The following is a 23923-nucleotide window of genomic DNA, read 5'->3' on the forward strand; positions in this document are numbered from 1 at the left end:
ATAATATATCAAGAGTCTTTTGTTTAATAAACATTTCTTTTTAATGTAATTGAATCTTTTTTATATATCAACATTTGCTTAATGCTTTATTTGTTTTTCAAAATATATAATTTTCTATACTCAAAAGTATATTCTTATAAGCTAATCTTTTTATACCTTTAGTTAGAACTAATATGGTTTCGAATATAAATATAGGAGAGCTTGATTGATATTGATCTATTCGAAATTTTATTAAAATTGATTGAAAAAGAGCTTTAATTGGATTATAAAAGATTTAAGAAATCTAAGGATTTGAATCGAAAGGGGGGGGAGTAGATATATGAATTTGAATATCTAACTTTGAGAGTATAGCTTTAGAATTAAATGATATCAATCTAGTTTCCTGAAATCTAGTTTTTATATTTTGAGATATAATTGATTATTGATATGTAATTTTGAAAGTCATAAAGAATTTAATCTTAAAGATATAATTAATATATATTTTGATAAATCTATCAATTTGATTATTATATAAGTATTTCAGAATATTAAAATATTCAATATCGAATGATTGAATTAAATAACTAGAATATATTAATAGTTTTATATATATTATATCATTTGCTTTATAATATAATTGAAAAGATATTAATTCATAACTTTTGTATCTATCCAATATTAATATTCGATATTTGCTCTTTCTTCGATAAATAATATATTTATTAAAATACTTTAACTATTCTAATCCTATCTTATTATTCATTCATCTATTAGAAATAAGTTTAATAGCTCAATTTATAGAAAGATCGGTTTCGATATATCAATTCGAAAAATAAACTTATTTTTAAATTATTAGAAATAGAGATATAGTTTTATTCTCTTTATTACTATATATAATTGCTATAGCTCATTCTTGATTGCCTAATTGTATTGCTTTGCTTCTACCATTTCGTTTAGTATTAGTTATAATTATATAGATAACTATAATCCTCATCATAAAGCTTATTTCATTGAAATTATAGAAATTGTAATCTTGAATATTATATTTCATTTACATATTTATTATTATTTGAAATTACCTTTTAATAAGCTTAAGATCTTTATAGAGAGTTTTTTGAAAGTTATAAATACAATTAAAATGTATCTTTAATTCTATATAACCACTTTACAAATCGATAAGTCCAAAGTTTTTCAATCTTTTTTGCTTCTTGCAACTCAAGAATATGATTTGTTATATTTTCTATATTATTCAATTTAGATACAACCCTTTATTATCTATATTAATTATATATTGAAAAAACACTTTCTTTTTTAATTCAATTATTTTATACTTATTTACTTGAATTTCTATTTGATTGTTTCGATTATTGATTCTATCACATAATATAGATCGAAATACTGAATAGATTTTCGTAGCTTTCATAATTATCAAATTTTTAGATTTTTGAATAGTTTTAATAACTAAAATAATTCAGGCTTCTTTTGATTATGTTTTTATAATAATTCATTGAGATATTACAAATTGGAATTGAAATGGTTTAAATAATAAAAAAAATGGTGACCCGGTGATATTGGCGACCTGATGATAAACCACGTTATTTGCATTTATCGCTGGATATATAATCAAGCAGTTAGGTAAGCGGGGATAGATGGAAGCTACCGGTGAGGAACCTTTCTTCCCCTTCCCATGATGGTCCGGCTGCAAACGGTTCCGCTCACTACCAGCATACTAGTACTCGTGATAGTCACGTTTCCATGATATTGGCACCACTTCGTGCGCTTTATCGAAATCAAGACATTCTAGAATTCCAAGGACGTCCAATCGCCAAGAGGAGGGGTAGTTTCCATCATCGAATCATCGTAACGTCGCAATAACTTGATTAATTCTTGCGGAAAATCAAGTTATCAGATGAACTACGAGGTACTGCTGGAGGTAGGTAGGTAGGTATCTATACTATTGGATTATTTAGTTTTCGAAATGGTCATGGATTTGAATGAGAGAAGGAATTGTCAAGATGTGTACTTCCATTAGACTTTCCACCGAATCATTGTCGTGGGGTAAAACTTGGTTGCAGAGAGAAAGTGATGATACCATCACCATCACTATCAACATCACTCACTATCAACAAGGGAAAGAAGAATAAAAAATAAGGTCAAAGCTTTTTACTTCTCACTTCACTCTTCTTGCTTCAGTCTTCAGTCTTTAATCTTCACTCTTCACTCTTCACTCTTCACTCTTCACTCTTCACTCTTCACTCTTCACTCTTCACTCTTCACTCTTCACTCTTCACTCTTCACTCTTCACTCTTCACTCTTCACTCTTACCTCTTACCTCTTTACCCTTAGATCGGTGGAGTGGATCGTGGATCTTCCTAGGAGTCGATCAGTGCAGTGGATGGATTACCTAGTGAGGTCACTAGTAAGTACCTCCCTAGTCACTCCATTATGACGTATGATCGATCACGTCCCTCAGCCACATCATCCCAATATCCAAATGTCAACAGCTTCATCGGTCAAGTGCATATGTAATCATTGTCAAAGCACTGTCGACTTTCGTTTTCAGTTCCCGAGGTATGAAAGGAAACAGAAGACAGAAAACAGCAAGGAAGTCAACATCAACCAAGGTGTGGCACGGCACGGCACGTGAATTGAAGAAGAAAATTGACGGTACAAAGAAAGAAGACGGGCGAAAGAAAGAAAGAAGAAAGAAAAAATAAATGAAAATCAGATCCAAGTCTTGTACCTACCTCGAGATGACATCAATCTTTACAATATCTTTGACCTGTATGGAGTGAAAAGACAGATGAAGCAGAAGCAGAAACAGAAACAGAAACAGAAACAGCCAAGCTCAATGTCTAGCTAATTATTTGAATACACGAATTACACATATACACATCGACACATTATATCACATCACTGCCATCATCAACCTCCACATCCATCCATCCATCCTCACCTCCACCTTCACCTCCACCTCATCGTTTCCTTCCCTTGAAAATTCGACTGACTAAGTTCTTGGTAATTATCAATTATATCACGTCAAGTCAATATTCAAGTCAATATTCAAATCAAACTCACTTGCCCCAAAATTTACTAGTGGAAGCGAACCGACTATCGTCATCGCCGTAACTGCCGCCCGCTCCCACCTCCACTTGGTTTGGTTCTTCCTTGAGTTACCTTAGCACATGAAATATACTGCATGGACTAAAATTTCAACCCTTATTAAAAGCTTTCCGTGGGTTGCTCTTTCAATCTTTTTCTTTCCTTTCAAACAAACATTCCATTTTCCTCAATATATTCCGAATATCTATCTTTCCGTACCATCTTGGAAAGCCTTGCTCAATTTTGATACCCCTCATCTGGAGTAAGTAATTTCCCGCTCTTTCTGTCAATGAATTGATGATGCTGCGATAAGTGATACCTACCTGCAAGGGATCGCTTGTACGACAGCGGAGATTTTTCCTACCAGGTCATTTGTACGATAGGCTGGAACAGAGAATGTAAGAGGCTAACATGGCATTTTGAATAGTTTCCCATCATTCTTCACAATTGCATTGCATTCCTCTTGTTACATTCACGAATCTACTCTTAATATCTTTCAATTAATTCGCTTCTTCCATCATGGCGGCTCGTAAGTTCTCATCTCTATCTCTCAGATCCGTGGTGACACCACCCAATTCCTTCACGAAGAGTCGCTAATCATTGATCAATTGCAGGTGGCATCATGGCCTTGGTCTCCTTGGTCCTCCTCGGTGCTTCCATCATGTTCATGTTCTTTGTGATATTAGGTGGCATAACAGGCACCACTCCTTTGGACAAAACACAATTTCTCACAGCCGACACTTCAAGCATTGCCGGAGCGAGACCAGTGTCACAATGGAATTTCTTCAGAGTTTGTGGAGCTGGAAACACCGATTGTGGTAAATCAGTACCGGCTCTTCCCTTTGGTTATGCCTGGGTTGGAGGTGGTTCTGGTGCGCCATCCAGTCTTCTTGGGTAAGTGGTGCTCAATCCAAGAATACGCGACGGTAACTAATCTCATATAGCTCGCACGCAAAATCCACCACTAGCTTCTCTTACTTCTACATGTGGAGATTTGGATGGGTATTTTATCTCATGGGACTCTTGTTCGCAGTCTTTGCGTTCTTTGTTTCGCTCTTAGCAGCGACCGGAAGAACAGCATCCTTTTCCGGATCGGTTTTGTCAATGGTATCTCTCTTTTGGTTCTCCCTTGGAGCTTCATTAATGACGTAAGTTTTTTAATCATCGTTGTAAAATTCATCACGTCTAATCAAGTTGCAGTGCCGAGTTTGTGAAAGCCCGCAACCAGTTCCGTCGCTTCGGTATGGATGCGAGCCTAGGCCGCTATGCATTCGGTTTCACTTGGGCAGCATGGGCATGCTTACTAATTTCTGCTCTTCTCCTTTGTATTGGAGGAACTGTAGGTGGAAGTCGCCGAGAACGCCGCCGAGATAGCCGCCGAGATAGCCAGCCATCCGCTGTTCGTGATGCTCCCATTGAAGCAGCCGGTACGACTGGTGGCGGCGGTATGTTTTCATTCTACCGCAATCAACGCGAGAGGCGTGCTACTCGTGGAGACGATAGCTCCTTCACCAGAAACGAAAGTCAGCGTCGGGTTGTCAAGGATGATTATGCTTAAATGCGCATCTTCATTTTTGACAAGGCCGATGCTAACAATCTTGTGATCTTTAGCTCGACGTCGACCCACTTGGATGACAAGATTGCGACCGGAATGGATACGAATGAGGAACAATTAATCGATACCCACGATTAGCTTTCGGTTGGATGAGTATCAATTCGTGAACGGGCTCGACGGGTTGGGGAATCCGTATTAGCGGCGGTGATGGTGTCAGGGGATCTCGCGAAGATTCCCGTTAGCGATAATGATAGCGGATGGGTGGATGGGGATGCGCGTTTCTTTCTTTTCTTTCCTTGCCACGTGTTTTGTTGGTGGTTGTAATAATACCTTAATGATAGTTGTTTTACGAGTAGTATTAATGAATAAAAGCTCTTTTGAAATATATAAGTAATTCGTATGTATGCGAATGAATGATGAGGGATTTTAATGAGATTTTGATAAAATGATATATATTATTGATTTACTCGATTATTTTTCTTTATTTGTAGTTATTACTTTTCTTTCTTATTATTTATTATTCAGTTGTGATTTTATCTTCTTAATTAAAATGAAACTTTTTATTATAAGGGTTATAATTGAGATTAGGATTGAGATTAGGATTGAGAATTGAGAATTGAGAATTGAGAAGAGAGAAAGAGAAGAAAGAAGAAAGAGAAGAAAGAGAAGACCGAGAAGAAGAACGCAGAACGCAAGCGAGAAAGCGAAGAAAGAGAAGGAAAGAGAAGACAGAGCAGAAAGAGGAAGAAAGAGAAGAAAGAGGGAAGACTAAATAAGTAGATATAACGAAATAGTAGCTAAAATACCAGATCTATATAATAATATTCTATTTAGATCTTTTAACTTCTCGCTTGATTGTTTTATTACTTAATACTTTATTTGATTACTTGTTTGCTTATTGATCTTAAATTGCTTAATGGCTTATAGGGGGGGGGGGGAGAACGCGAGATAGAGCGCGAGAGAGAGAGAGATACAAGTAGATGGATATCTACTCTAGACTACTACTATTTATCTTACAAGGGGTTTAAATATCTATTTAGCTAAGTAGATATTCACTCTTCATCTTGATTTCAATTCATCTCATCTACTACACTTGAAGTATTCATTTTATAAGGTAAGATTATAATATAAGAGCAAGAAAGCTTATAGATAATACCTAGTCCTAGGTAATTATTCACTCAAATTCTTCCCCTTTACTCCTCTCTCCACCGTCGATATTCCACATATCCCCCTCCCGTACTAATATTCAATTCGTTTCCCCCGCGTATGTCAAGCGGAATCAAGTTCCTCACTGATTCAGGCATATCTTCCCATCCCATCCAATGCTTCCCATTTACATTTCCCAGCTTTGTCGTTTCTTCCGATGTAGATGTGACATCATTTTCACTCGCGGTTCTACTCCCCTCACATTTCTCGCCGCGGTCGAGTCGTCCTAATCCCAAGGCAAATTCGTCGACCCATGTTTGGGCTACCGCAGCTCCGTTCTCTAACATGGCTTTGTATGAGGAGTGCCAGTTTTCTAGCTCGTTTGCGAAACCTCGTTTTTCTATATTTGGCATTTGTTCATCGATGCCTACGATTTTTTTGCCGTCGAGTCCGCAGGCCGTGATGCGATCCCACCAGCCTCGTTCCATGATCATGTTCAGTCCTACGCCGTAGCTACTCACGTTTCTCCGTAAGTGGACACCGAGACTTGCGATCTTTTCGCCTTCGTTCAACCAGACTCCTGGATTCTCGGTGCGTCCCAGGATCTCCAGGCCCATTTTGTGAAGAAGTCGGATGGTGGATTCTTCGAGGAGGTTTACGTAGCATTTTGCGCCGAGGTTGCGGAATGCGAGTAAGTCGATGATGGGATAGATGACTAGTTGACCGGGACCGTGGAATGTGATGAGTCCGCCGCGAGGTGTTTGCACCACGTCGGCTATTTGTTCTTTCTTGGAAGAGGGGCTGAATGGTTTGCGGATGGTGGGGAGATGGGTGGTTGAGAGGGGAAGAAATGGTTCGCGAAGAGATTTGAGGAGGGGTTCTGAGAGGGGGGTTTGGAGCTCGCGCCGTCCGGTGGTATAGACGGGTGTGGGTTGGAATGTGAGGACTGTGGGGATTGGCGCGGGAGGTTTGAGATCGGGATCTTGCTGAGCTGAGGTTTCTGCTTGCTGGGTTAGTATCATGATAGGAGAGGAGAAGGAGGGAAATGTGATGTCATAATAGGCATACCCTTTTTATATTCAAGCAATCTGGATACGAGCGTGGATTGAATGGTTTGAGCAATGTGGAAGGGGGTAACGCCGCTGAGATGAATGTGGCGGATGAAATTGCTCCGGACTGAGGGAGGAGGTAAAGGAATCATGATTTGGTAATCATAAGGAAAGACAGGAGATCAATATGAAAAATGAGAGTAGCATTAGAGAAAATCAATGCGACAGAGTATTCTGCAACGAGGACTTCAATGCAAAAGAAAAGAGCAATGTGAATTTTGACAAGAATGAAAGAAATGTTGTAGAGGAGATTAGATAAGAGCTTTTCAGAAATGGCTGCAAATAAGCCCAAATCTTATCCTTTCTACTTTATACTTACATTGATAAAAGTATACATAACTATGGCAGCAATAGAGGATACTTCCTCTATCTGTTTCATGAAATTGGGAATATGTGAATGAAGTTGTAGAAATCCATTGCTTTAGACATCGAGGTTACACTTTGCGATCAGTTCGAGATGAAGATTAGAGCTTATCGAATATTACGTAATCAGACATCATCAATAAGATCAGATCAGGTAATGCCCCGCCATGCCCGATCTCCTCTTACATTTTAAGCTTCTCTCCCATCGGTACTCGTCGCTGCTTCGACTTTTCTTGAATATATCACAATTAACTTCAGATTACATCTCAAAAACATATTGACACAAAGAGATCATGGCGGAAGCTCCTTTGAACTACGAAGCCTCAGCTGGCACCACCAATCTCCGAGTCTCGAGAACCTTACCATCGGAAGTCGTTCAATGTTTAGAAAATGCTAGATTTGTATGTCGTCGCCTTTCTCAATACATCTTCTTCACGAGCAACACTGATAATATATAATCTATAGCTACATCTCGCAACATGCACATCTCTCCGTCCTCACGTTTCTCTCATGAACTATACCTACCTGCCCAGCACCCCCTGGTCTCCCTATCCCACCATCATAATGACGACGAATCCCTCCTCGAAGAAAACCTACAATCTTCTTGAAAACCCACACGTCTCGTTATTAGTCCACGACTGGGTCTCGCATAGGCCGCCTACGGGAAACAGAGCTACGAGTCCGCCGCGGAACGCGGGGGGGAGAAGCAGTTTGGCAGAAATGCTGATAGGATTGAATACAAGTGCGATTAGTAGTATTAGTGCGACGATTAATGGGGAAGCGAGGATAGTCGAAAGGGGAGGAGAGGAGGAAAAATGGTTGAGGGAGAAACATTTGGAGAATTGTGTTTTCCTTGGGGAGGAGGGAGTTAGGGCTGGAGAAGGAGATGGGGGAAGAGTGTTTGTGGAGGGGGAGGAGGTTAGGGTTGTTAGTGTGAAGGTTGGGGATGGCAGGGTAAGTGATTGGAAGGGTGCAGTTAGGGATTGGATTTTGGAGGATTCACGGGAAGGAGGAAATAGTGCTGAGGGTGAAACTTTATTAAATGGTGTTCATTGAGGTGGCGATTAGGAATGGAGTCCAGAAAGTTGATTGATACATATTGGAAGTATTTGACTTTTCATAGAGAAATTCAAAGTAAGAAAAGCAGTGCTCTAGCAGGAACAACATCAGCTCGAGACCAAGATTAGGGTGAAGCGAGGATTCGAGGAATATTAGTGCAGGGGCGAGTTGTCTTTGAAGTCACTGGCTCATCCATGAATTCGGGCTCCATTCAGGTTTTTATAAATTGCTTGCGTTTAATTCAAATGACATTTGACCAAGGGACAGAGAAAACTCAATATTATCTCAATAGCTCATTACCAGGTTTGAGAAGAATGCTTTTGGATCAATGAGAGATTGACAAGAGCACATCAATAACTAGATAACTAGATATGACGCTTAGTTGCTTTCAAATGGAGACACGGTGTCACATTTTCTCGATCTTTTATTTCCTCTAAAATTTGGTTAAAGAGGTTCAGTAATTTCTACACCATGCCAATTTATGATTAACTCAAAGTTTCTTGAGTCTCTAATTTGTTATTCAGTTCTGTAACGTCTCTCGTTCGAAGGTGGACTCGGTGATTTCCTCTTGTTGAACTCCTGTAGTCACTGATGTTGATTGCTTTGATTGAAGTGTTAAAATACCTGGGTACACAAGTGTATATAATCCAGTATTCGGCGAAGTAAATGGATGCCCATGGTATTGATATTAAAATGAACACTTGCATAGAAAGCTAGGAGAAAGGTTAAAAGAACTTGTGATGGCATATTCTACAATATTGAAGCTCTTGGCCTATCACTTCCTAATAAATATCCATTTCATGCTCATGTATTCACAGCTTCTGTAAATATATTTCAGAACTAGGAAACAGTTGGTGAGGGAGGTGCTAACAGGTTGACTGTTTTCGTTATTTTCTGCATCGAGCATGAGATATGCGAAGCTTGAATTGAATGATGCTTCTTATTCGGAGGAGTCAATCTGGGACTTGGTTGTCTGGCAATCATCAAGTTTCCGCTTGAAAGTGGTCTAACAAGTTGAGACAGGAGAGTAGATACCGAAAACTGACATCTTGTCTTCTTTGGTGTTATATTGAGATGAGAAATTGTGCAATTTCTCAAGTCTCGAATCACTCAAGAGCATATTGAGGCAATTAGACCACGAACTCTTGTCGGTAGATGGGCACCACATCTTTTCTGTCTGCCTACCTAGCTATACTGTTAATGTGTAGAAATCACTTAACAACAAGATTGATCAAAACAAAACTGAGGCAATTCATCTTGAGCGAGAAGTCAAACAGATACTCGGGATATTGCTCTGTTAGGTAGTTTAAGAGAATTTGATGATGCAAATTACGATGAATGTGGTCGTCGAATCTGGGGATTAATACCCATCTAGAAACACCCCTCATCTTACAAATTATCTTCTCATTTATTTTTTGTTTAAGTTCCTTCACTAGCCATCAAACTGACAAGCGAGAATTTTAATCATTAAAAAGCATCCCCCTTTCGTTTCCGTCCCTTTCTTTTCTTCCATCTTTTGACACACAACACCACGATTCAGTGCTTGTGCTTCTTTCTCCTGATCACTACCTGTTATTATTTACACTGGAATTGTTATCTTAAAGTTTGATAAAGCGGTAAAGTCATTCTTTTTTTCAAGTTACATGTTTTGACGGCTAAGCTACCTCCTTAAAAGGGTATTCAACATCAATCGAACGAATCAAGAAGTCCTTCCGCTATCCATTTTGTGATTCCAGACAGCTGTTTCGAGACATTCCAACCCACAAAATTCCACTAAGAAGTCTATCCGTCAACTTCTCACAGTCTTCATGATGGGAAGCAAACCTAGTAACCCCATAATACCAGACCGTCTCACACACTGGGCATTTATTCCCGATAAAAATTCCATTCCACACCTATACAATCCAACTTCCTCAAATACCAAACCATCTCCCCCGACGATTAGTTCAACACTGCGGGCGAAGGAGCCATTGGTATCGGTACGGTTCGTCTTGAGGTACGCTGCGGTTATATAGGCAGAAAGACATGGATTTATTTATAGTGCCCCTTGTAAAAAGCTTGGTACTGATTGGAATTGATGGTAAGTTATGATAGACTACTTACCGTGACTGAAATGATCATGACGCTTACCTGTAGATTTCTTGTGCTTTCCACCTTTAACGCTCGACTCTTTCTTTTATAGGGTTAAATCATATAGACAGACGATTGTTCTTTTTGAGAGACAACAGTCGAGAGAAACGCAAGAATAGTAGCTCCAGATCCGTGATCCCGATTCTGGTGGTCTTTCTTCATTATCTCCTCTTATTTTCTTTCGGTCAATGGATTTCCACGGTAAACCCTTCATTTTCGACGTTAAATGTAACATTTTAAAAATCAAAAATTATGATATATTTGACAGGCCCTTCATCAAAATCTTGTACTTCATTCTGCTGGGTGTGTTCCTATTGGGAGAAATCCAGGATAGTTTTGCAAGTTTCATGATTTTGGGTTGATGATAGAGCATAGATCTTGTAGGGTTTCGAAGGATGATATACAACTTTTCTGCGGGACAAGTTTTATTTGAACAGCGATGGAAATAGATATTGCGAAATTGAACTCTAGATTTGAATCTTTCATTGGATGTTGTTTCACTTCCCTCTGGAAGTGAAATTGTATCACTACCATTCCGTGGCTTTGATACAGCAATCTCGAGATATACCAGCTCTAAACATCACAAGTGAGTAGATGGCATCTTAGTGCATGGATGCATGATCTCGGGAGTATCACCACTATGGTATATATTCTCACAGAGGCACACATCGAATTCGAAAGAACCAAAGATGGAAGAAAGAATTTCATAACTAGCATGTTGAATGCCACTCCCCCTAGTCCAATTTCATCATCATAAAAAAAGGTAGATACAAAGAAGAGAAATATATATATATATATATATATATCCAAAAGAAGCATAAACCATACCACCACCCAAAGTGATGTACTTCATCATTTTCTTCCACTCCACCCTACCCAATTTCCTCTCTCCACCGTTTACTTTCTCCCATTCCATACTCTTTCCAATAATTCCTATCCTCAATTTCCCTGTCTACCTTAAGCGATCTTCCCCAAAACAAACGACAAAGCCAACGATTGATACTTCGTCACATACGTCAAATGAGCCAAAGTATCCAATCCCGAGCAGCAAAAAGGATCTCCAAAATCGCAGTACGATTTCACGATACTCGAATAGGCTGTGAGCGATTGATCGCTCGAGCGGGGAAAGAGTCCGTTTTGGAAACAGGTTCCTACGTGGAAAGATTGTTGGTTGACCATGTAGCGAGGATCACCCATCTATTCGAGAAGATTGTTAGATATCATGTGATAGGGATGTAAACTGTAGACGAAGAACATCGGCTAAAAAGAGAATTAAAAGAGGATGAATAGGAGAGTAAGATATATACCATAACAGCAGCCTTAACATGCGAACCATACGCGGAGTCAATCGCCGGAGTTTTCGTCCCCAATGTTCCGCCGCCGCCACCTCCAAGCGTATCACTGATACATTCAGCTGTAAATTCATCACACATCAGCAGTGCAAAATAAGATAAGAAATAAAGCAGAAGAAACTCACCACCCTGCGAATATCCCAAAAGAACAATTTTCTGCGACGGACACGCATCAACCGCCGCAATAATATCCGCCTTCATAGCCGCAACACCACTTGCAACACTGGGTGCATAAGGCGCCAGCACCGCTGGATAGGAAACCGAAGTTCGCGTGACGGATTTGCTAGTCGCGAGTTGGATGGCTGACGCGAGGGAACCGATGATGCCTTCGCCGGGCATTTCGGTGGATGCGCGCGCGGTGATGATGCGGATGTCGGTGCAGGCTGCGGTTGCGTTTGCGGCGGAGGTTTCGGGTACGGGGATGGGAAGAGGGAGAGGGTTTGCGTGGATGAGGGAGTTGGAGAAGATGGAGAGGAGGGAGAGTAGTGCGAGTGGTGAGTGCATTTTGAGTGGTGTGTTGTTGGCGAGGAGCTGGATTATGCTGGGTGTGTTTGGGAAGGAAGTCACAGTAAGGATGAGAGATAAAGAATCAGATGAGATGAGATGAGATGAGATGAAACTGATATACAAAAAATCAGAGGATATTCAATGCTCATATATAGTTACACTTCCTTGGAATGTTTCGCCAGCCTCATCCCATTAAATTGGCTCACATTACATCAATAATTCTTACCCACAACACTAAGCTAACAACTAGACGAGAGAGAAAAACAAACTCATCACTTGCTGGCTTGAAATTCCCCAGGTATTCGTCTAGAATATATGAAGGAGTAAAAAGCGGGTCTTCCCGCGAAATATTCCTTTTGCAAAGAGACGTTCTCCCATTGTACCAAGTGGGTACCAGATACTCCACCGTATTGCTTTGTTTCCTACTAAAAATATGTATATATGACTTCTAGCAGGAGCAGATACACAAAATTGATATGTCACTGTTCTGATGTCGCCCCGAGGTGTTCTTGGAGTCTGCAATGCCGGGAGTTAGTGCTCCATGTCTACACCTCGCGGATGCAAGCCGATATGAGCCAAGAATGCGGGGTATTCTCATCCAATCTTCGATTTCCAATATCATTCCAATGGAATGTAACAACTGTACTCACCCCTCTTTACGTTCATCATCTGAACTGTCAATCAAGGCTTTGTTGACATTGCATTGAAGAACATAAAAATACCTCGGCGCTTTGTTCTCCAAGAGATACATCATATACTTGAGAGAAACAATCCGAAGAACACCAAGAAGGAGTATGAGTTTCGCAAAAAAAATCCAAAATCAAGACGTTTTTTTTCACATTAGTCAATGTCATTATGACAAGGTTTCCCCACAATTTTCCACTATGATTGCCGCCACGCCATGACACTTGCATGTAGATCATGATCCACGGGTAAGGTTCAAAGATAAATTGGGATCATAGATTGCAGTTTCTCAAAATAACATTACTCCTTTCATCTCATATAAATGGGGTTTTGTCTGGTCTGAGCTATGATCCATCGTTGAGTTTCCAAAAATTTCTTGATCTGAAAGCAAGTGGAGTAAATTGTTTCTTGAAACAGGACCCCTGAGCCAATCGCATCTTTAACGAGAGTTTCCATGATAGAATTAAAAGAAGCATATACAATGATGACCTTATGCAATTATCTGAGCACAGTATGAAACATCTAACCACTCTGCAATGTCATGCCGAGGTGTTTTTGCCATATAAGGGAAATCAAATGAACATTAACGTAGAACATCAGATGGTGCTACACAGGTTGAGTGATCATGTAAGTGATTGGTCCACAGGAGTTGCAGCATCTCACATGCGGCTTTCCCCACAATACGGGATCTGATAGACTAGACTAGAATGATGGGGCTGGACGCAAATTGTAAGTAGACATGATACTCCGAAAATTAATTTGCTTGAATGGAAGCCCAATCCACCGAGGTATACCGTAAATTCTACTAAGGTATATGATCCAGATCATGGGTTCTCAAGACTTTTTCCGCAGTCATAATTTTGTTTCCCACTCATGAAGGTTGACATTTGATCATTCGTAAATCTGGATGCTCGGCATGCAACTCATTACAACTCTGCTGTCTCTTTCCTAGGGACTAAACATCAAAGAATAGCGACCTGAATTTGCGTCATCATGTGTGCAGCCTTCCCCGACCCATACACAAAATTTAACACCTTTGACCATTGTCCTTCAGCCGCTACCAAACGTCGCGAATTTTCCAATGAGATTGCATATATTCTAACCGGTAGAATTCAAATGTAGATCCGAAAACCCTTTGCGAATATCAAGCCAGAGGAAGCTAAACATGACTTAATGATAGGTCGAGATGGTAGATACATTGCGCAAATCTGGGGAAAGGCAGAAGAAGCTTTTTTGCTCGCTGTCGTGCCACCGATTAGAATGGTAGGTGCTAGATACTGGAGGGCGAGGGCTGAATACGCTCCATTAAGGACGAATATCTAGTAGGACAAGATATAAAACCTGTTTAGCCAGCCAATCGCAACTTTTTACCGTTTCGGTTAGCCCTGTTTAGCTCGATGTGGAATTTGACTGCGCCATTGGCCGCTAACCGAATATGTTCTTGCAACCTTTTGATAGATGACGACCTCTCCTTTGATATTTGAGGTCGACTGTACGGAATCGATTCCAGATCATCTATACCAGTCAAGTCGTCTATATCTAGAATTCTGGATGTACCAGAAGCCCTGATTCATAGGATCATGCTAAAAGCGACAAAAAATAGTTTCACTGAATTTCATATCTTGAGGTATCAAAATGAGTGAAGAAGTACACTTGGAAGCACTTCATCGCATGCCAAAATAATCGAACCTGCTCATGTGTCAGTAATTGCTCTCTTGATACAGACGGCAGAAACTTACCAGTCTGCGACATCTAGAGTCGAAGGAATCATTTGTTGAAAGTCCGGCTGTATCCAGTATGCCATCTGATCTGGAGATATGTAATTCATGCTGCTAGGATAATTAGGGTCTTGATATTGAACCGTTTCCTGGTTTGGGTTGGGTATTGAGGTAGTAGGCCACAAATCATCAGAGGGGAAATATTCACCCCCATGTATTGATGGAGTAGATTGATGCTCAACTGGTGGCGCAGACGGTATGCTCGTGGGCGAAACACGGTCGTTGTTACCATTGAATGTCCGACCCTTATTTGAAATACTTGCACCCTTTCCTGATACGAAATTCAGAATTGCTTTTTGGTGTGCTAACAGAGAGTGCGTAAGTGGAAGACTGTCTTTCTTGGGCTCTCTCGCTGATTGTGATGCTGACAATGGCTCTTCAATGAAGCTAAACACAGGCACTGTATGTTCACCAATTTTCTTGAAACGTTTGGTACCCTCAAGAGTGTAATTCGCAAATCCTGCTGCCTTCAAAATCGTCTCGAAAAGACCTCTAACCATCTTAGCGACTAGCCATACATCAGAGAGCTTGTCCAGAGCAGACATGCAAATTGAAATTCTTTTGCGAGCATCTGAATTTGTTGATGGCAGATAGATTTGTAGTTCATAGACATGCATGATCAGGGCAGACAGTAAAGAGTATATTCTATAGCATCATTAGCAACCATAAAATATCCAGTATACGCGACATTTTTCCTTACAAAAATGGAGGAGCATGCCTCAACTCGTTGCGTGCAATCATATTTTCAGCGACTGAAGTGATTGCGCCTGCAGATTGAAAAGCAGGGTGTTGTGAAATATCAAGCTTCTCGTGAAGTTCAAATGATGACTTGACTGATGGCAAGTAGGCACGATACAAGAGGCACCTTGTAGTGTGGTATATAGAGTACAAATACGAGGACCAGAAGTTGTTGTTTGAAGAATTCCATCGAATCTGTCTGGGGCAATTCTGAAGCCATTCATTTAAAGCTTGATCGCACTGCTGTAGGATGAGAGAACTATTGCCATGCTTCTTGGATTGTAAAGAGTAATGCTGAAAGAGTATGTCATCCATGATCTCGCAAATTTTCACATAGTGCAGAAAGAATTGCACTTGTATTTCATCCTCAGGTCCCGTGTGATCGTCAACGAAATCTTCTTCCCGAATCATTTCTAAATCGGAATCTTCCAAATTGATATGTGCTGGGCGTCCAAGGGCGGTTGCTACGGACCGATCTCTGATGTACAAAGTCCACCAGATCCTTTTCCAAAGCCTTTTGTCTGCGGGACTGAGACGAGAGCCACTGGGATTTCGGTGCATTCCGAATCCTTGAGCGATAGTAGTCGCCAGCCCATTCCAATAAAAAACATTTTTTGTAACCACCCCTGGCTCTTCCCAGTACTATTTTGAAATATTAGTATTCTAATCAATGACGCAGATATAAGGAACCAAGAACGTACCCATCCTAAGAGAATAAGTGCCTGAACTATAACAACCCGATCTTCCTCATAATCAGCATCGTAGAGCGCTTTTGCTCTTTTATAGAATATTGTTGCTGCTGGAATGGGGGAACCATTTGCATCCAAAAGCATGGATGTAGTGCAAACTCTGGATCCAGCTAATAAGATTGCTTGCATTAGAAGTAAGGGAGGCTGATTATCGAGGTCGTGCCAACGTTGCATGAACCACGATTTATTAATGATTGGAATGACGGGAGCTACCCATTTAAAATATGCATCAATCAATTCCTCACACAAATCTCGAGGAGGAAGTTGTAGTGCACCTCGCTTTGCAAGGATATCCATTTCTTCTGGGTTCATTTTTGTAGCCATGCGTTGATTTGCAGCGTCCACCGGAAGAGGATAGTGCACAGCGTCCGTTGTGCCATAACAGTCCTTCATGAGCATTGCCAATGATGATTTTTCCTGTAAGTATGCTACTTTTCCAGGATTTTCAATTGCCGATGAAGAAATTGGTGGACTTATTAATTTGACGTATTGTTTGGTACTATCAGGTTGCTGCTTGATATGGTGACCAGCTTGAAGAATCAGAGAGGCAAAATCATCGTGATTTGACGCGACTGGCCGAGGAAGCTCATCATCGTCATTCTTTTCCTCTTCTCCATCGCCGTTCTCATTGGAATGACCGCGCTGCTTAATTCTATATTCGTGTAAGAATACAAAAGCAAAAATTTGAGGGATGAATTTCAGCAAGATCTTGGTCTAAGTACTGACAATGAACTGGCGGACTTTCTTCTTCCGGCGGTCGTTCCTTCCCTGCTCACGTTCTTCTTTCGCGGGGGAATATTGCAGTCCAAGAAGAATGCTTCACAATTTGTACACTACAAAATCGTGGAGTTAGTAATAATGAAGAAGTAAGCATTTAAAGCAAAGGAATTGGTGAATGGTTTATACTCACTGGGATTCCGTGAGATCCTGCGTCGCATCGCACCTAGTTCGCGTCAATGATATACATAAAAGTATGATTCAAGGTGAAATTTCATACTCTTCTTGAATGGCACATCTGTTCAAGAATGGCATTAGTATCGACTGCCATCTAGAGTGAAGATGGTACTTACCCCGCATGCTCTACCTGCCCGAGGTCTTCATTTCTATTTAGCAAACTATACATAGGAAGAAAACTCTATTCATGGAGCCCTTACCTGCGAAAAGTTCGACGACATGGCAAGGAAGTAGACTTCGTGGACATATCTTCTGGTTTGTTATTTGAAGCACCATGATGTCCCAAGTGGTCCTCTTCAGAATAATGTTGTTGGTGTTCAGGAGCAAATTGGAGACCGGTCGAGGGATTCATCGTTGAAGAGATCGTTCTCGAAGACAAAAGTTTGAGAAATTCTCATGATATGTAGTCATGATCATGACGAATGAGAGAATGAGAATATTATTTGGGCTCTCCCCAAAATATGGGGATTAATGATTTCTAATGCTCGTACGATATTTAGCTATTAGGTGATGGGTTTTTAATGTGGGGTGTGGGAATAAGAAGAGCTAAGGTCGATACCGCACTCGTAACTTCATGCATGCCATGTCCCTGAAATTCTTGGAGTGCAGTAATAGTGCGACACAAGCCTGGACGATGTACAGATGACAGTATGAGAATCACAGTGAGATATCGCGTGGCACCGAGGCTCTAAGATTGGTGGTCATGGAGATCGTTCGGACTGCACCATGGACACGAATACATCGGATCGTTCTATTGTCTTGATGGCTTTTTCTAAGTTTCAGTGCGTTGAGTTTCCAATGTTGGCATTCCGTGCGAGTAACTTTAACCTCGTAATGTTTATACTGCTCGCATTGATTGGATAGTAGTAACAATGGAAGCTCTAGCTATTAACTGCTTAAAGCTCCCTATACAGTTGAGTTATTCCATAAGCTATTCAAGCAGTCCAGTCTCATGCTCCAGATGTTTACAAGTCTAGAACAATCATTCGGCCTAGATTGCAACATAGATTAGATAGCTCATGAGTCTGCAATCTCATGCAAATCGCCTGTACTGAATATTTTTGACCACCAAATAGCTCTCGTTGGCATTTCCCCCCTTGTCTGCGATCAATCTCCATATATTTTGTTTCGGACATGCTACTTGATTTGTGTCGTTGCTCGTGCAGGCGTGACATCAGCCCTTATTTCAATCGTGTAACCGCAATACTTCCTCACATCTTACATGCAACTCGAACAGCCCAAATTGGGTATCAAATTGACATGTCCTGTTTCTTGTTCAGAGGTCAATAGCAATGGTCATTAATTTCACTTCCAGGCTGCAAAATTCTAAAACAAGGTCTCATCATGAAGTCTGACGGGTAATTTGAATTAATTGTTATTTACAGGTTGTCTTGATAGCCTGTAGGGTATTGAAACTCCTCCAGAAAGAAAGAAGTTAGGGGTAGCGAGGAAGTGAAAGCGTGGGCCAAAGATGCAGAGCACACTAATATATCTGCAAAGATTTCCCATTCCCACCGACCGAAATATTACTCTGTCTGCCTCCGATCGAACTTCTACGATTTGCCGACTCAGAACGCACTTTGCGCTGTAGATTCATCGCTCCTCCGTTTCCAGTGCCATCTGCGTCAGACTGATATGTGTAATTGGTCGGTCTGTTCATCTCCGTGGTGTCCCTCGCAACACTATAATGATCAAAAACTTCCTTAATCAGACCATCCACCTCTGATTCACTGATTGTCTCTCCCCATCCAATTGCTAGCCTGGCATCGCATTCCTCTATAAAGTCTTGCACTTTTCGCATCTCAAACTCGTCTTTGCGTAATCGATCGGGCAATCCCTGACTCTTCAGGAGTCCTAGGACTCCAGCTAAACATGTGTTGGCAACTCCCAGTATAGGAACTGCCTGCGGATATACTTGGGATAGCTGGCCAAAGGAAGCGAGGACACCACCGATAAAGAGCTGCGAGAGTATAGAGATATAGTATACGCCTTCCATGAAATGATATTGCAAGGAGAAGTTGCGTTGTTGAATAAGAACGGACTTGTAAATACCGTACGCATTTCCACGTAGACTTTCGAAGTCAGAGGGCGGAGAATTGGCAGGCGAGGTTATAGGAACATTGATTCCGACTGCGAGACGAAATTTCTGGAGGGCAGGTGGAAAGAACGATGCCGAGGATGAGGTGGATGCATGGCGGTGATGCGAAGGAGCGAGCTCAGATAAGAGAGGGGTGTTCTCTGCGGACATATTGAAAGTTGATTGAATATAAAGGACTTACTGAGTAGTTTGACGAATTAGAAGAGTATTAGGGGTACAGAGACACAGGGGAATATATATCCATTTGTATGTCCCATCATGTCCTCTTGTTGATAGACAGAAAAACAAAGTTCACGCGACTAAATCATGATCGAGTCTGATTCAGTGATTACGACCAAGGTAGGTCGCTCCCACCGGTATCGTGATAATTGATCATTACCTTCGTGCGTGATCAGACGAAGCCCCCCCCCCTGATGACCTAGTCTGTAATTTAGAGAAACAGAACTTGAGAAACTCAAGGTTGATATGAAGCATTTTCATGGTTGAGGTCTTAAGTCGTGAATAGATGTTGCCTGACCTTGCCCGTATTATAGCGTCGGTAAATCCCGACCGAGATCACGGCTAACACCATTTGCTGATCCAACTTTCCTGGTAAGCTTCCTTTCAGATTCTACCTGCTACCATCTTATTACAACAATTACGAGTTATATCATCTCTCACCATCATACTTTTGATCATAACCTTCCAACACCGATGAATTCGTTTGCCGACGTGGAAGGTACTGGGTCTTGCAGATCGCTACAGAAAGCAGCCAGCCTCTGCAATTCGAATAGTAATTGCTGATTGAGGGAGGCTGCTTGTGGTGAACGTGATCACAACTGGCATGACGAGTCATCGCGTGAATGAAATTTGGACTGGAAATGGGATGCACTCAGATTTTATTACTCACATCCAGGTGGAGAGAAAAAGGAGATCTCCACGTGCTCAATCCAACACCATGGTTCGATTGTTCGAGGTATTTTGTGCGGTTGATTAAACATCTCAGACTTTGCATTGATTTTCTACTACATGATATCGCAGCCCATCTAGTGCTGACCCCATACTAAACCACTGTTCAAATTTTTCATCCAGACAAATGAAGAAGTTCCTTTTATCCCAAGAGAAGGCAAAGGAATCTTTCCCATAGATACTTCTCTGGGTGATCAAGATCGAGCCAGTTCTCCAGCTTAGACGCACTTCTGATGCGTCGTTCTGCACCTTGAAGGAGTTATGATGTAAATTACGAATCTATCGATAGCTCAAAGATGCGAAGTTGTATCTCCTATGATTCAGAAAACGGCAGCAATTGTATCGGCAGCAATTATATCTCAGTATTTGACAACACCTACCACACTGAAACCTTACTCAAGGTTGAAAAATCCATTCCAAATATCAACTTCACACACGATCGCGCAAAATCAAATCATCTTTATTCACAACACACCTGCACTGGAGCAGTCAAGAAGACAGTATTAAGGCTGGATTATACAGCTCGCAAAAAAAAGTTTCGGCTTCATCGATTTATTGAGGATTGAGAAACAGAGCGACCGCAGATTGTGATGTCATCGCCACGAAGCTTGCTATCTACAAGCTACGTATCCTAAATGCCCATTATCACCGGAGAATTAAAGTTGGAATCAAGCTCGCGGGTCTCAAGATGATGCGATGAATCCTGGCATATTTATGAGATCTTCTCTTTCAGGTTTCAGATGTGAGATAAGCCAAGGATGAGAAATCCACCTTGCAAGGAGGCACAACGCATCGTTTGATATTCCGTCCCATCTTTCATTCTGTTTTGATCTGATATAAATATCATTTGTAGGTTTGGATGCAGTTTATCCATTCCTACCCCTTTGCTAAACAATCTGGACGCTCCGATCATGTTTTGTGTGTGACAAAGTAACAACTCAAGTCAGACTTGACCAGATATCATACTCTGTTGCAAGATTGGCAGTAACTGGTTCATAACCCAGATAAACTTTTAGAGTTTCGTTGCCTTTTACTACACTGGAGGATTTCGAAATGAAATTTCTCGTATGTTGGAGCAATTGCACTTATTGAAATGTAAGTTAATTGTCATAATTTTTTTTGGAAAGCAGGTAAGCCTGTCAAACGACCCCGCGTTTAGAACACTCCAGACCCCTGAAGGGTTGTGCCATTCATATTTCACATATCTCATCCTCCAATAATGGCTCGTATCACATATCTGATGCTCAGGAGCTCTAAGTTTCGAATGTACCGCCGCCGTTCTTCGAAATGATACACAGATTATTGCAATAAATAAAAACGGTCTTCTCATCCTTATCCTCACTTACATTCTTTCAGCTGTGCTGTAACTCGCTTTGTTGCTGGCCACTCTTTATTTTATGTTTATAATATGTTCTTTCGTTGATAAATTTAATCATACTTATCATTCTACTGTTTAAGGATGCGCTTCCTCCCGGGATTCTTGTGCCATAAAATCAATTTCAACATCATGCGATTTTCATTCTTCTCTCTCGTCTTTCTTGTCTCATACTTTGCGAAGGGTGATTTTATACTTCCTCAGCCAACGAGTCATATTACTACTGGATTTCCAACTCAGATATCCTGGTCTACCGATCCAGTCACTGGCCCAGTCTCTTTATTTCTTGTTCCAGCAGGGGTGCAGGATGCTAGCACTTCTATATCTGCTATTGGGAGTATGTTTACCAAGATCTTTTCACTGTGTATACTCTCAAGAGTCAGTACTAATTGGTTGCACAGCTCAAATTCCAAATGATGGGATGTATCAATGGGTTCCACGCGACACGCTAACTACAGCGGAGTCATATTTCTCTATACTCATGGTCGATTCCAAGAATATTCAAACAGTATCCGGTACCTTTCTCATAGTTGGTCTACAATCTTTTCAACCGGGTGGTGAACTTCGTAGAAGAGTCAATAGCAGTATAAAATCGTCAGATAGTGGCAAGAATGAAGGATACAAAAAATCCAATTCAACGGAAACGAAAACAGTAAAGTCAGAGAGTAAAGAACAACCTTCGAAGTCTGTGGTCCTGGAGACTGGTTTGTCTGCTTGCAGTGCTGTAGTCACAAAGACCAAATATCTGTATTTTGGTGCTACGAACGTGGCTAATACCAAGACGAAAAGCTCAAATGGATCGAAATCAAGCGGCACTTTGACACCTTTGGCTTTTTACCTCGATAGACAGTCTACAGATATCTCCGGCTCGTCTGAGCTTATGAGCTTGGGTTCCAAAAAGTCTTCCGCGTCTAACAGCACATCCAGCTCGAAGTCGACGTACCAATATTCTAGTTTGAAACATAACTATGGCTTAAATTCTTCATCTTTGTCTTCATCCTCTGAAGCAGACTTCAAGAAAAGCCATGACTCACAATCCTCGTCTGATTCTAGCTCCAAGAAAGGCTCTGGCTCGAAACACTCAGCAACTAATTCCAACTCGAAAGGCAACTCCGGCTCAGAGTTCTCATCTTCTAGATATGAATTAAAGGGAACCAAAGATTCATCAGGCTATGAATCTGGGTCTAAAGAGAGCAATGAATATGGACATGGACATGGACACGGACACGGATCTATCTCTAATTCTAACTTCGGTCATGAATCCAACTCTACGTTGGAACATACCTCTACGCAAACTGATTGTACATTGGTAACTTCCACAACTATCATATATGTGTCGTCTAGTAGAAATACTCACACTCAAGAGGTATGTATTATTTTATCACCCTTCCAATATTCCCTTACTACCTTCGGCTTCTCCATACATCATTAACTACACGAAAATTGACTAATCCATACAGACCGAGACATCCAACATCGATAAAACCACCTTGATACATACTAACACAATCATCAGCACCGCCTCCGAATCCCTCTTCTCCATCTCCATCTCCACGACTCTGGCATCGACCTCCACACTAGCCGCCTCAACTATTTCCCTCGCTCATATATCCACAATATCAACAAGTATGGTTCAAACCACCAAAGTCCCTCATGCCTCCGAGACTTCTCAAATCTCAAGTCTCGCAACTCCCGAGCCTATTCAATCCATTCCCCTCTTCTCCGTCTTGATTAGCATTCCCTCACTTACCCCAATCACTACATCTCCACCCCCCGTACTCATACCCCCAGAAACCACATCTATAGCCAGCTTTTCCGGTATAACCGGTATAACCAGTATACAAAGCACAACAACCACAAAAGCCACACCCAGCACACCACCACCAAACCCATCCAACACAAACTCACTCACCCCACCCCCATCCCTCTCCCCTCAAACCACAAGCTCATCCGAAATCCAGACCTCTCTTCCCCCCGTAACACTCACAACCCTCTCGAGCTCAACCACTTCATCTGCAGTATACAATCTCACGATTCAGAGTGCGACAGGAACTGCGCTGCCTGTTTTTACTGGGGGTGTGGGTTTGCGTTATGCGGGTTCGAGGGAGGGATGGGTGATGTGGGTGGGGGTGGGGGTTGCGGGGTGGATTTTGTGAAGTGGAGGAGGGGATGGGGTTTGGGATGGTGGAATGGGGGGAGGGGAGGGTTTGATATAGGATGGGATGGAATGGATATGGAAGTATGGAAGTATGGAAGTATAGATGTACCTAGGCAGTGTAGAGTGGTTTATGTATCAT

The 23923-nt window shown here is 41.2% G+C and overlaps 7 protein-coding genes across 7 annotated transcripts; 3 read left to right on the top strand and 4 right to left on the bottom strand.

Annotated features, from left to right (window-relative positions):
* Positions 1 to 3600: 3600 nt before the first annotated feature.
* Positions 3601 to 4639, top strand: EAF02_004045 (uncharacterized protein; the record flags this gene model as incomplete). The annotated part of the gene is made up of 4 exons (XM_038900093.1): positions 3601 to 3610; positions 3696 to 3975; positions 4026 to 4229; positions 4282 to 4639. 4 exons carry the CDS (start codon positions 3601 to 3603, stop codon positions 4637 to 4639), a joined length of 852 nt encoding a protein of 283 aa, XP_038759800.1.
* A 1190-nt stretch (positions 4640 to 5829) lies between these two features.
* On the bottom strand, positions 5830 to 6983 carry EAF02_004046 (uncharacterized protein; the record flags this gene model as incomplete). Its single annotated transcript, XM_038900094.1, has 2 exons — positions 5830 to 6782; positions 6851 to 6983. The coding sequence occupies 2 exons, from the start codon at positions 6981 to 6983 to the stop codon at positions 5830 to 5832; spliced, it is 1086 nt and encodes a 361-aa protein (XP_038759801.1).
* Positions 6984 to 7547: 564 nt separating this feature from the next.
* EAF02_004047 (uncharacterized protein) lies at positions 7548 to 8310 on the top strand (the record flags this gene model as incomplete). Its single annotated transcript, XM_038900095.1, has 2 exons — positions 7548 to 7655; positions 7720 to 8310. 2 exons carry the CDS (start codon positions 7548 to 7550, stop codon positions 8308 to 8310), a joined length of 699 nt encoding a protein of 232 aa, XP_038759802.1.
* A 3090-nt stretch (positions 8311 to 11400) lies between these two features.
* On the bottom strand, positions 11401 to 12299 carry EAF02_004048 (uncharacterized protein; the record flags this gene model as incomplete). Its single annotated transcript, XM_038900096.1, has 3 exons — positions 11401 to 11640; positions 11751 to 11857; positions 11921 to 12299. The coding sequence occupies 3 exons, from the start codon at positions 12297 to 12299 to the stop codon at positions 11401 to 11403; spliced, it is 726 nt and encodes a 241-aa protein (XP_038759803.1).
* Positions 12300 to 14650: 2351 nt separating this feature from the next.
* On the bottom strand, positions 14651 to 17557 carry EAF02_004049 (uncharacterized protein; the record flags this gene model as incomplete). The annotated part of the gene is made up of 9 exons (XM_038900097.1): positions 14651 to 14675; positions 14726 to 15409; positions 15465 to 16144; positions 16204 to 16903; positions 16978 to 17084; positions 17162 to 17194; positions 17249 to 17266; positions 17322 to 17346; positions 17406 to 17557. 9 exons carry the CDS (start codon positions 17555 to 17557, stop codon positions 14651 to 14653), a joined length of 2424 nt encoding a protein of 807 aa, XP_038759804.1.
* Positions 17558 to 18688: 1131 nt separating this feature from the next.
* On the bottom strand, positions 18689 to 19453 carry EAF02_004050 (uncharacterized protein; the record flags this gene model as incomplete). Its single annotated transcript, XM_038900098.1, has 1 exon — positions 18689 to 19453. One exon carries the CDS (start codon positions 19451 to 19453, stop codon positions 18689 to 18691), a length of 765 nt encoding a protein of 254 aa, XP_038759805.1.
* Positions 19454 to 21758: 2305 nt separating this feature from the next.
* On the top strand, positions 21759 to 23782 carry EAF02_004051 (uncharacterized protein; the record flags this gene model as incomplete). The annotated part of the gene is made up of 3 exons (XM_038900099.1): positions 21759 to 21963; positions 22028 to 22992; positions 23087 to 23782. The coding sequence occupies 3 exons, from the start codon at positions 21759 to 21761 to the stop codon at positions 23780 to 23782; spliced, it is 1866 nt and encodes a 621-aa protein (XP_038759806.1).
* Positions 23783 to 23923: the final 141 nt, after the last annotated feature.

Source organism: Botrytis sinoallii, assembly GCF_014898435.1.
Source record: "Botrytis sinoallii strain Bc 23 chromosome Unknown BSIN_006, whole genome shotgun sequence".
In the NCBI taxonomy this organism is placed as follows: Eukaryota; Fungi; Ascomycota; class Leotiomycetes; order Helotiales; family Sclerotiniaceae; genus Botrytis; species Botrytis sinoallii.